The following is a 12,848-nucleotide window of genomic DNA, read 5'->3' on the forward strand; positions in this document are numbered from 1 at the left end:
TTACCTCAATGCTCACTGTATTTTGTAAAATCAAATGGTCTTATATCACAGGGTAGACTCTAGGGAGTTTTCTAACACCTGATTTTAAGAGATTCCCTACAAACTACACCTGTAGGATTGAGAAAAGTTTGTGTAAACTAAAGCAGATCTTTCAAATCCTACAGTTAATTTGAAACTTTAAAATAGTATTTAAAAAGCCAAGCTTAAATACATCTTGTCCAAATCTAAACATGCTGCACCCATTATTTATTTGGCTTTGGAAATTTTGAAGCTATCAAGCTTCTAAGCATATGGTTTATTAGATGGTATATTAATTGCCAAGCAATAAAAAATATACTTCTCAAAAGTAAGTACACCTAGAGATTAAAAGGTAATAATTAATTAAATTTATATTATCACTGTGTTAAAGAAAGATTAGATAACTTGGAGAATATTCTTATGGAATCAACTGTAACTTCAGCCCTTTACAACTGTATCATATAACTTTATTTAACAACTTAGTAAAAGCCAAAATTGATGGTTCCTAACATTGTATGTGGAGATCAAATTAAAGCATACAAAGTGCCTTTAAAAAAAAATTCAGCTCATACTGGTTCCTTCAATAGTACTGTCAAACTTCTGTGAGATAAGCCTTGCAATAAAGAAAGACTAACAGTAACATGGAAAATAATTTTTAAAAAAAGTTCATTTACCAATTTTAACAATCTAGAAAAAAAAAAAGTCTGGCTATAATACCTGGTGATATAGACATCATGTTTAAGTAGAAAACACAAAGATAAAAAAGCATTATCACTGAAAATATTGCACAACTTCAGGTGTTTCCTCCAAGTTTGCTTTATATAATTGGGTGGATATAAATTAATCAACAAAAACTTAAGCAAGATACATCTAACAATTTAACAGAACCTGATAATCTAATTTCTTTCAACTTTCCTCAAATTCATCTTAAAATCTTTCCATCATGGGGCTCATAAGGAAATCAATCAGCATACGGATACTACAGCCAAACGTCAAATCTTTAAAAAGTACTTACAACATACTAAATTCCTCTATAATGCAATTATGAAGAACCTTCAAGATACCTGTATTTTTTTGCATGTAGAAAAGTGTTAGAGAGTCAAATATTTAACTCAATATAAAATAATAAGAAACACTTCTAATTTCTTTGTTAGGTTAAGACTGCTTCTCCTTTTGCTAATGAATGATTTTTTTAGCTGTAGTATCACCAAGCTGAACGATTAGGTCACCTTTGAGTACATAAGAAAAAATAAACACATGCTAAATGGATAAAACATTACTACTACATCTTTACTAAACCACCTGTACCAAAAACACTTCAGAAGGGTAGAGATTCATAGTATTCTTACATTAACTGCAAGAAAAAGACAAAAGAGAAATTCCTTTTTTGAGATCACAACTATGAAGTCATGTGGTTATACAAACTCTGTATTTGTGTGCAAAACATGAAATACATTAATTTTAATTCTCCCTGCTTAGAAGACTTGTCAGTCAGTTAGCAGGGCTTAACAGATAGCTTTCCAAGAAACAGAGACTGAGATGTATATTATATAACTTTAATAACCTCAGCACTACAGTAATTAGAGATGCAGTATCCTTTTGCTATGGTTCAAGACAACCTTGGGAAGGAGGGCACAGGGAAGAAAATAAATCAAAATTGTTACAACTGAGGAACTTTTTTCTCTAAGTTTCACCATGGTGCCACTTTCATTTTTACATAAGCCTGTGGCATAATGCGAGCGAAAAAAATCAGAAATGTTAATGTTTAAAATTTACTTTGACTTTTAATTACCACCATATTAACAACCAAAATAATTAGATAAAACACACAGGAAAGGGTAATATTAAACCCCACCTTACTAGTGTTGGTTTCTTGACACATTAACTCATTTTTTATAGAAAAGGGATAGTGCATCTCAGTTTGCTTACAAGCTAGGAGATCACTTTGAATTCTGCATTTCCTAACTGCAAACAGAATATAGCACTTTAGACAGGTTATAAATAAACTGGTTTTCAAGCATAGAGCCAGCCCCAACGATAATAATACACTATTTAAAAAGACCTAAGGCAATGGATTCCATTTCCAATGGAAAAAAAGAACTGTGCAAACAAGCTTAAAACTACTTTTTTTTGTGCCAGTGTTATAAAACGTAGCTTTTAATAAAACCTTGACCCAAATGCCAGCAACTTCAGAAAAGAATTTTGGTGGGAAGAAGAAAGTTATTTCATTTAGGAAAAATAACCACTATCTTTTTCCTAATAAAATCTTCAATACACACAATTTAAACATATACAGCTGCTGTAACACTTTACACAATTCCTATGTACTGGAGCAATAACAAGATCTAAATACAATTATATTTTTTACACACTGGGTCAAGGCTTTACATAAAAATACCATCCTACTTTTACCCCTAAGTTTCTAAAATATCACGTACTTTTCCCCAACATCTGAAGCCATTCAGGAATTTTTAGGAAACTTTTGTGCATGATCTTAATTCCTAATCCCTGGCTCTTTGGGCTCAGTGACAAAAGATCAAAACCACCAAAAATGATGGTTCACTTGAAGTGTCAGACGAGAGACCCTGGCTCAATTAGTCTCATAGGACGAAAGCAGTGCTGCATCAACTGGCTCCATGCAGGAGGGGCACGTGAAGGATCTCATCAACCAGTCATCTATACAGTCCAGGTGATAGATGTGCATGCATGGCAGAAATCGAATTGGGTCCCCATAAACAAAGTCCATCATACAGATCACACACCTGTTGGGGCAAGAAAGATAAATCAGAGAGCACTGTTAGAAGTGGCTAATCTAGAATACATTACAAAAACAGTGCGAATCTGAGCTACACATAAAAATGGCTTGCCTGTCATTCCACCACCAAAGTATGCAACATGAATTGTTTTCTTAATAAGTGTTGATATATCCCCATTCTCTTATTCGAATCCCCTGGGAATCTGCAGGTTGAGAGCAATCAACAGAGCAAGGAGAAATGGACCACACGGGGATCAAGTCCATTGCTAGAACTATGCTTGTAAAATAGCTACATGTTATAGAAGACACTTGCAGCAAAATTTGATGCTTTAGGTAGGAAAGCACCAGTTAGATTAACTTTAGTAGTCAAACAAATTTTGTATGATAATTTTTGTTTCCTTGTACTGAGTTTTAAATGCTAGCCCAGGAGTAAGACCATTTTCTAATGATGATTTTAATAACTATATGTAGAAAAAGAAAAACTAATTTCATCCTACTTACTAGGCTGCTTTAAGGCTTAAACTTCTAAAGCTCTCTTCATTTCACTAACCTCAGTTTCAATTTCATGGCACTTTTCAACAGGTTCATGAAGCAACCTAATTCTGCAAATGTTTCAGAAGTCAGTATTCTAGAGGGAATGTGCTTTTAACTACCAGCACTAAAATGGTGCTATGGTTTCTGCAATATGTTAAGTGTCTCAAACAGTCACATTTAACATCAACATAGTAAACTGGGTTGTGTCTATGGTGGTGAGGCCATTCTCAACCTAACAGAAGAATGGCTGTCCTCATCAGGAATTTTCACAGACTGTAACAAGCCTTAGGGACAAAAATTCCCCACAAGTAAAATTTTACCCTCAATCCATCAGGCCTAATAAAATTATTCCCCAAATTAAGAAATAGATAAGGTTTATGGAAATGGTGACTTACGTAGAAAGCTTTCTTCGTTGGCATTTTAACTAAAGCGCAATTCTCAATACCTTTTCTGTGTTCCACTCTCCACATACCTGCACCTCCCCATCCTCAATTAGGAAAATTATCCACAAACTCACCAATGTTAACATAGTGGTATAGATTCTTCCAGCTATTTTTCTGTGCATATTTTAATACATATGTAACTCTGCATCCTTTTTTCCCCATCATTTATAAGAGTTTTCTCATTTACTAAAACCCTTAGCAAACAACTTTAGTGGATGCAAAACTTACAAAAGTATTACTGTACCACAATTTGCTTAACTATATCTCTACTATTGGACATTTACGCACCTTGTATTTTTTCCCTAAATAAGACTATGGTGTATATCTTTGTGCATAAAGCTCTAGGGGTGAGAATGAGGTGCACATTTTGGGATAGGTTCCTACAATTATTGTCTCAAAGAATACAGACCTGAAGGTCCTTGACACGTTACCAAACTGCTTCCCAAAAACCAGCTGACAAGGCCACCAGCAATGTTGGTACCTTGTCCTTAACCATAACCAAACACCGGTGAATGATTTTTAACTGACATCAACATCAATTGCACAAGCAACATATAAAATGGTCAGAATTCATGCCATAATTTCTTAGCTATTTCTATATGAAAATTCTTTATTATTACATCTAAACATTCTCTTGCACAAAACTGAGAGGTGTTCAATGTATTAAATATCTGATTTCTAAAATGCAGGAGAATATTTTTCAAAAATAAATAGCTAAAACCATTAAAGCATGTATAAATTTATCAAAACTTACTCCCGGATCTTTTTTTCTGATCCATCTCTCCCGGGGTCATAAACACCTTTAGGCAGATGCTGTATAAGGCCTATTCTTTGAGCTATCCTAATTTGTTCCTCTTCAGTCAGCTGTGTTGCTAGCCGAGTCTGGCTAGGTGTTGGATGATAAACTGGAACTGGAACTTGTTCCTAAATATTAAAGAAGAAAAAGATTATTTTTAAAAAACCTGTTTTCAGGCATAATGTTTTCCTTTCTTTCTTGGTTGGGGGAAGAGGATGGAGATAAGGGGGACTACAGGAAGAGGTGGCTGGGGTAGTGTAAAGCAGTATGATTCTGTCTCACTCTGTATTAACTTTACCTGCTGAAATACACACACCAAAAAATTCACGTTTAGATTTCTGAACTACTTTAAACGATAAGAGCACAAGTTTCACTGAAAAACTGACATGGAATGTTATTTGAAACATTTCCACATGAAAGTCATTTAACATACGTAGACTCATAGTGACCCTATAGGACAGAGTAGAACTGCCCCATAGGGTTTCCAAGGCTGTAAATCTTTATGGAAGCAAACTGCCATATCTCTCCTGTGAAGCGGCTGGTGGGTTCAAACTGCCAAACTTTTGGTTAGCAGCCGAGTGCTTTAACCACTATGCCACCAGGGCTGTTGCCCTTTATCATACCCACCTGCAAAACCTCAACCTTGATTAAATCTAAGTCTCCACCTATTCTGCACCACCCACACAGCTGAATGTATGAAAACCCACAACCACAGGGTCCCACAGGATCTAGCCTCTGGGTTGTGCTATGAGTCGGGTTTGATTTATATATGGAAATGCTTCAAATACACACACACACAAACAATATTCCTGATACACAAATAGATAAATCAACACAAACAGAGCTTCCATGCAATTAACCAATTGAATCCAATAAGCTAACAATATTCTATAGGCTGCAATGGAATTCTGTGGCCTTAATATACCAATATTTACATTAGAACTGGCCATTACAGACTAATCTTTTTTGCAAATTTATTTTCCATACAGACAATAACCTTAAATTTCATTTATTATTTATTTCAAAAGATTGGATATTGTTGCTATAAACTTTGATTTATAAAACTCCTTTTAGGCTTTGGATATAGATTCTATACGACTGAAAACTGAATGAGCCCAAATGAGGTGACCCTTCCTCCTCTCATATTCCCAGTAAGAAGATCAAAAATGGTTTTTGGCCAAATGCATTACTTAAACTTTTAGAGATGTAAATTAAATAGCCAAATGTCTACTTATAACATTTGATTTATTTGCATGTTATTATATAAAATACAGTAACTTAGACATAGTGCTTTTTTCTACTCATATTTTATGAAATAATTTTATTCATGCCTTTGCACATTCTTTCAACAGGTACTTATTGAGTACTTATTATGTGCCAGGTGATGAGGAGTTAAGAGTACACAAAATAAAGTTCCTAGAATAAAGCTTACCTTCTAGTGTTAGGAGACAGAAAATAAACAATATGTAATCTGCAGGATTATGTATTATACTAAGTGCTATAAAGAAAAATAAAGCAGGCTAAGGGGATAAAGAATGATGGGGGATGCTGTTTTACATAGGATGCTGAGGGTAAACCTCTCTGATGAGACATTTGAGCAGAGACTTCAATGAAGTACACTGAATAAGCTGAGACACGCTTTTTGAATTCATGTATGAAGCATTTATGGGAAATTTAATATCAAATAACAACTACTTATGGACATTACCTTAGAAAATTTATTTCTATTCATTCTGTAGGATGACTCATGATCTCTACACTTTAAGCACTTGTTTACAATGACAGGTAACATTTGCAATTGTGAGGTTATACCTCCAGGAATAATTGCTAAAACTGTGTTAAATTAAGCTTTTTTAAAAACAGATTCTGCCAAATAACCTCCCTAAGCATCTGGAACTAGCATCGACCAACACTGTTTTGGGCTAATGGCTTCCCCAAACCTTTCTCTGTGGTTCAAAGTAAGAGAGCACATATAATGAGACTTTATAAGGGCTCAAGTATAAATATCCTTCTATTTTATGAGAAATTTTGGAAAAAGTCTCATATATAATATTATACATATGTAAATCTATAAAATACATATAAATTAGGTTCCAATACTGAAATATTCTTTAATTCCAAGAGAAAGAAACTTTAAAATATTAGACAATAATATCAAACAACAATTTCAAAAAATAATTAAGACCATGGAGTTCATGCTGCAAAGAATCCAAGGTCATTATTCTGATCTTAATCCGATCCCTTGGTTTTCAAATTTAAAAAATGGCCTACTTTCTAGCACTAGCACAGTATCTAGCACATAGTAGGCTGCACAAATGCTTAAGTGTCTCAGGGATGTTAAGCCATATGCTTAAGGTCACACAATCTGCCATGGCAGAACTGGAAGCAAAACTTCCACCAAAGACTCCCACCACCTTGTACTATATGTATCAGTGTACCATAATGTTCCCTAAAGATACCATCATGTACCTTTAAACTAGACTTACAAACTCTTTTCTTTCTTTCATTTTAATATTTTTAGGTGAAAGTTTACAGAGCAAATTAGTTTCCCAGTCAACAAACTGTACACAAAGTGTTCCATGACACTGGTTGTAATCCCCACCGTGCGTCAACACTCTTCCATTACCGCCTTGGGTTCCCTGTTTCATCTGATTTTCCTACCCCTTCCTGCCTTCTCATCTTTACTTTCGGGCAAATGTGGTTCTTTTGGTCTTGTATAATTGTTCTATAGAGCACATTCTTTTTGAGTGTTGTTTATTTGATAGGCCTGTCTATTGCTTGGTTGGAAGGTGGTTTCCAGGAACAGCTGTGTTTCCAAGTCAGAGGGGTGTCTTAGGGCCACAGCCTCAGGGGTTCCTCTTGTCTCTATCGGGCCAGTAAGTCTGGTCTTTTTTTTATTATTAATTTGATTTTTTGTTCTACGTTTTGCTCCCACCGTGGCCAGGACCCTCTATTGTGATCCCGGTCAGAGCGGTAGGTAGTGGCAGCAGGGCATCATCTAATTCTTCTGGTCTCGGGGTCGTGTAGCTGTGGTGCATGTGGTTCGTTAGTCCTTTGGACTAATTGCTCCCTTGACTCTTTGGTCTCCTTCGTTCTCCTTTGCTCTGGACGTGAAGAGACCACTAGTTGTATCTTAGATGGCCACTCGAAAGCTTTTAAGATACCAGACGCTACTCACCAAAGTAGGATACAGAACATTGTTTTTATGCACTGTTATGCCAATTGACATACATGTCCCCTGAGTCTATGGTCCTTAGCCCTCAAGGCTAGTAGCTTCGTCCCAGGAAGTGTCTGGTTTTGTATAAGAAGTTTCCATGACTGTGCCCCTTGTGTGTTCTATCACCTATATTAGTACACATGCACCATCTACAAATATGTATGTAGCATTATCTACAACCTAACCTGTATCTGCAGGCGGATGTGCTCCCTTACACCCTCCCACGCCTCTTTAGTGCACCTATCTACCTAAGTATCCCTTCATAAATTACTGTTTGTTAATACTATTGTTGCAGGATTGTCTATGTTATAGTAATTGCCGTAGTGGCCTTTTGTTCTTGAGTCCCTTTCAGTGTCCTCCTTTGCCTTTGTCATGTCCTGCTGACTTCCCTCACATAGCGTATTGCCTTTCGTCAGTATTACCACGTCTTCTATCTAATTTAGTAATCTACCCTCTCGCCTCCCTTCCCTGGTAACCATCGAAGAATGTTTTTTCCTATGGGTAAACCTTTTCTTGTTTTTTTTATAGTAGTGGTCTCTTACAATATTTGTCGTTTTGTCACTGGCTTATTTCACTCAGCATAATGTCCTCCAAATTCATCCATGTTGTGAGATGTTTCACAGATTCGTTGTTATTCTTTATCATCGCATAGTAGTCATTGTGTATATGCACCAGTTTGTTTATCCATTCATCCACTGATGGGCACTTAGGTTGTTCCCATTTTTTGCTATTGAGAATAATGCAGCAATGAACAGGGGTGTGCTTATGTCTATTCCTGTCATGGTTCTTATTTCTCTAGGGTATATACTGAGGAGTGGTATTGCTGGATCTATTTCTAGCTTTTTAAGGAAGTGTCATATCATTTTCCATAGGGGTTGTACCATTTTACATTCCCACCAGCGGTGTATAAGAATTATAGTCTCCCCACAACCACATCAGTATTTGTTGTTGTTTTTTTTTTAATCAGTGCCACTGATGTTGGGTGAGATGTTATCTCATTGTAGTTTTAATTTGCTAAACCCTTTTTCTGACAGTAGTTACTGAGCTTTTTGTCCAAGGTAATCCAACACAAGACTTTAAATATTCCTTTTCTTTAAGATTCAGAACAAATGTATAATTAAAGCTCTTAAAACCCAATAAATCCTTACAAAATAATTAAGAATATATTCTTTGGAACAAGTAAAATGCCAGTAGCTGAACTAAAAACAAACCAAACCCATTGTTGTCAAGTTGATTCTGACTCATACTGACCCTACAGGACAGAGTAGAACTGCCCCAGAGGGTTTCTAAGACTGTAAATCTTTACAGAAGCAGACTGTCACATCTTTCTCCTATGGAGCAGCTGATGGGTAGTTGGAAGTTTCATAAGTTTCTACATAAAATCATTAATGATTACTTAAAATTACTTTCACATACTTTTATCTCATAATTTAGGAAATAATAATGGAGGATGTGACTGCTTATCAGAATTATTCTTCTAAATATTTATTTAGTGCCTATTACATGGAAAGAAGACATAATATGATTAAATATAGCTCTGGGATCCAGATAATCCTAGGCGTCTCTACCACTTAACAACATGACCATGTATAAGGTATTTAACTTATCAGCCTCCGGTTCTCCACGGACCCACGGAAACCAAACCGATCACCACTGTGTCGATTCCGACTATTAGTAACCCTATAGGACAGAGTAGAATTGCCCCATAGGGTTCCCAAGGCTGTACATCTTTCTGGAAGCACACTGCCACATCTCTCCTGCAAAGCGGCTGATGGGTTCCAGCTGTCTACCTTTTGGTTAGCAGTCAAGCACTTTAACCACTGTGCCACCAGGGCTCCTTTCCTTATGGATACTGGGGTAGAATCTACCTTATCTACCTGCTTTACAGGATTGATATAAGGCTTAAATGAGGAAGCTCTATATAGTACCTGCAGTGGTGAACTTTGTATATAGCAGGCACACAATAAATGGTAGCTGTTATTACTACTATTAATATTATTGCATTTGAGGGGCTTTATCTATTTACAGCCATACCAATTTACTATTTGTTTCCTATAAAAAACTCCATGGCTTTACCATTTTACTGCCTTTGTTCTTGCAATCCCCTCCACCTTTCCTCCTGCAAGTGCTTAAAGAGCTCAGCTGCTAATTGAAAGGTAGGAGGTTCAAACCTATCAGCCTTTCCACAGGAGAAAGATATGACAGTCTGCTTCCACAAAGATTACACCCTTGGAAACCCTATGGGGCAGTTTTATTCTGTCCTATAGGGCCGCTATGAGTCAGAATTAACTCAATGGCAACAGGTTTCCCCCTGAAGGTCCACTGGTCCAAATTTTATCTTATGCAGCAAGCTGTTGACATGAATGAAGGCTTCCTCAATCCTCCTTGTACCCCAGTACTAACAGACTCTCTCTAGTCTCAGCTTAATACATATGTCTACCTACAAGGAGTTGTTGTTGAGTGTTGTTGAGTCAATTTTGATTCAATAGAGACCACCTGTGAAGAGCAGAATTGGAAGCAGACTGCCAGATCTTTGTCCCTTGGAGCCACTGGGTGGGTTCAAACCACCAACCTTTTGGTTAGCAGCCGAGCGCTTAACCACTGAGCCACGAGGGCTCCTTCTACCTATGAGAGACTCAGGAAAAGTATACAGAATTACAGCGGAACTTTAGTTAACAAGTGCCATCATCTACTCTGATAAAATACTGTCAATTTTTCTGGCTTTCACAGAGGACAGTAAGTACCAAACTGATTTCATTTCTCTAGTACACCCTGAAGGCTTTCTTTTCAGTCCTGTAAACCTTCACCACTATAATCACAGCAATTCTCTTCTGCCTTATAAATGAATATTTCCTCTTAAATGAGCTTTGTACATACAAAAAATTTCAGTTTATAGCACAAACTCAGAGAATTTTTTATATGCAACATAAATATTTAAACCCTATTTTATGCATTAGAAAAATAACTTTACAGGGCATATAAAAGTCATATAACCCTTTTGGTTATTGTTGTTGTTGTTGTTGTTAGGTACAGCCTGATCCGTTACAACTCATAGGGACCCTAGCTACAACAGAACGAAACACTGCCCGGTCCTGTGCCATCCTCACAATCATTGCTATGCTTGAGTTCATAGCTGCAGTCACTGTGTCAATCCATTTCATTGAGGGTCTTCCTCTTTCTCTGACCTTCCATTTTACCAAGCGTGATGTCCTTTTCCAGTGACTGGTCCCTCCTGATATCATGTCCAAAGTATGTGAGACAAAGTCTCGCCATCCTCACTTTTAAGGAGCACTCTAGCTATACTTCTTCCAAGCAGATTTGTTTGTTCTTCTGGCAGTCCACGGCATATTCAATACAACATGGCATATTCAATACAAGACCATAATTCAAAGGTATCAATTCTTCTTCGGTCTTCCTTATTCATCGTCCAGCTTTTGCATACATATGAGGCGACTGAAAATACCATGGTTTGGGTCAGGTGCACCTTAGTCCTCAAAGTAACATCTTTGCTTTTGAACACTTTAAAGAGGTCTTTTGTGGCAGATTTGCCCAATGGAATGTGTCATTTGACTTCTTGACTGCTGCTTCCATGGGCATTGATTGTGGATCCAAGTAAAATGAAATCCTTGACAACTTCAATCTTTTCTCAGTTTATCATGATTTTGCTTAGTGGTCCAGTTGTAAGGATTCTGGTCTTATGTCGAGGTGCAATCCATACTGAAGGCTGTAGTCTTTGTCCTTCATCAGTAGGTACTTCAAGTCCTCTTCGCTTTTCACAAGCAAAGTTGTGTCATCTGCATATCGCACGTTGTTAATAAGCCCCCCTCCAAGCCTGATGCCTCGTTTTTCGGTGTATAGTCCAGCTTCTCGTATTAGTTGCTCAGCATACAGGCTAAGTATTGTGAAAGGATGCAACCCTGACACATACCTTTCCTGATTTTAAACCACACAGTATCCCCTTGTTTTGGTTATTAATGATCATAAATATGGCTCTTTAGACACATTCCTATGGGCATATCTAGCCTAGATTTTTCACCTCTCTAAAGTTTTATACCCAGCAGATAAATCTCCAATGCAGAAAAATTTTGTGACTCAAAGCCAAAAAGACCTGAGTTCGTGTCCCTGCTCTGCCACTTATTAGCTATATGACTTTGGCCAAGTTATTAAACCTCTATAGGCCTCAGTTTTTCTCTGTGGAAAGCATTAAGGCCACTGTAAGAATTAAGTGGGGATTACAAATGTTGTCTTTGGTATAGTACCAGATACATATATAAACACTCAATAAATAAATATCAGCTACCATTAGGAGTCCTGGCTGCTAACCAAAAGGTCAGCAGTTTGAATCTACCAGCTGCTCCTTGGAAACCCTATGGGGCAGTTCTACTCTGTCCAATAGGGTCACTACGGGTCAGAATCGACTCAACGAGTTTTTTTCTTTTTTTTTTTAACGGGTTAGCTACCATTATTCCAACTTTACCATTACATGACTGTAGAATAGCATTCCAAAATTTAAGAATTAGGCTCTGGCAGATATAAGAACAACTTTCTTTTAAAGGGGGTCTTGAAAGTCATCTAAAAACAGCTACAAGATGGGAACCAAGGCCCAGGCTTACCTACAGTCACATAGCTACTGGCAATACTGGTTGCAGAACTCTGATCTTCCTTTTGAGCAACACAGTCCCCTCCAATGGATTTCAAGTTTTTAAAGCAGCAAAACTACTTTTTGAAAGGAAATCTTATTTAAAATCCAAATATTTAAAACTGGACTACTCTGGTGAAACGGGACTGGGAAGCAATGTGCCCTAAGGGTAGAGATCCTCACCCCTACAATGGGCATCTCTGCAGAACCCTAAGAATCAATGGAACACAGTGTGAAAAACACAGCTATCTTAGAAAGAATATGGGCTTTTCAGTATGAAGAATTAAAACTTGAGTCTCAGCTCTGCTACTTACTGTGGTGACTTGTGCCAAGTCTCTTAATATCTCTGAATAAAGGAAATAATAGCACCCACTTTAGAAGGTTGGTGATACAATCATATCCGATAATATGAAAGAGCTTTGTAAACGCCAACATTTGTAAATTAT

The 12,848-nt window shown here is 37.0% G+C and overlaps 1 protein-coding gene across 1 annotated transcript in view; it reads right to left on the minus strand.

The window, feature by feature from the left end:
* Window positions 1–463: 463 nt before the first annotated feature.
* Window positions 464–12,848, minus strand: part of RNF11 (ring finger protein 11) — a 50,167-nt gene continuing 37,782 nt past the window's right edge. The window contains exons 2-3 of the mRNA XM_004371753.2: window positions 4,505–4,674; window positions 464–2,780 (exon numbers count right to left, since the gene is read on the minus strand). Of these exons, the coding sequence (XP_004371810.1) occupies window positions 2,609–2,780; window positions 4,505–4,674 (342 nt within the window). The 3' untranslated portion in view covers window positions 464–2,608. The remainder of the gene's footprint in view (window positions 2,781–4,504; window positions 4,675–12,848) is intronic.

The sequence above is a fragment of the Trichechus manatus genome, unplaced genomic scaffold (genome assembly GCF_000243295.1).
Source record: "Trichechus manatus latirostris isolate Lorelei unplaced genomic scaffold, TriManLat1.0 scaffold00015, whole genome shotgun sequence".
Classification (NCBI taxonomy): Eukaryota; Metazoa; Chordata; class Mammalia; order Sirenia; family Trichechidae; genus Trichechus; species Trichechus manatus.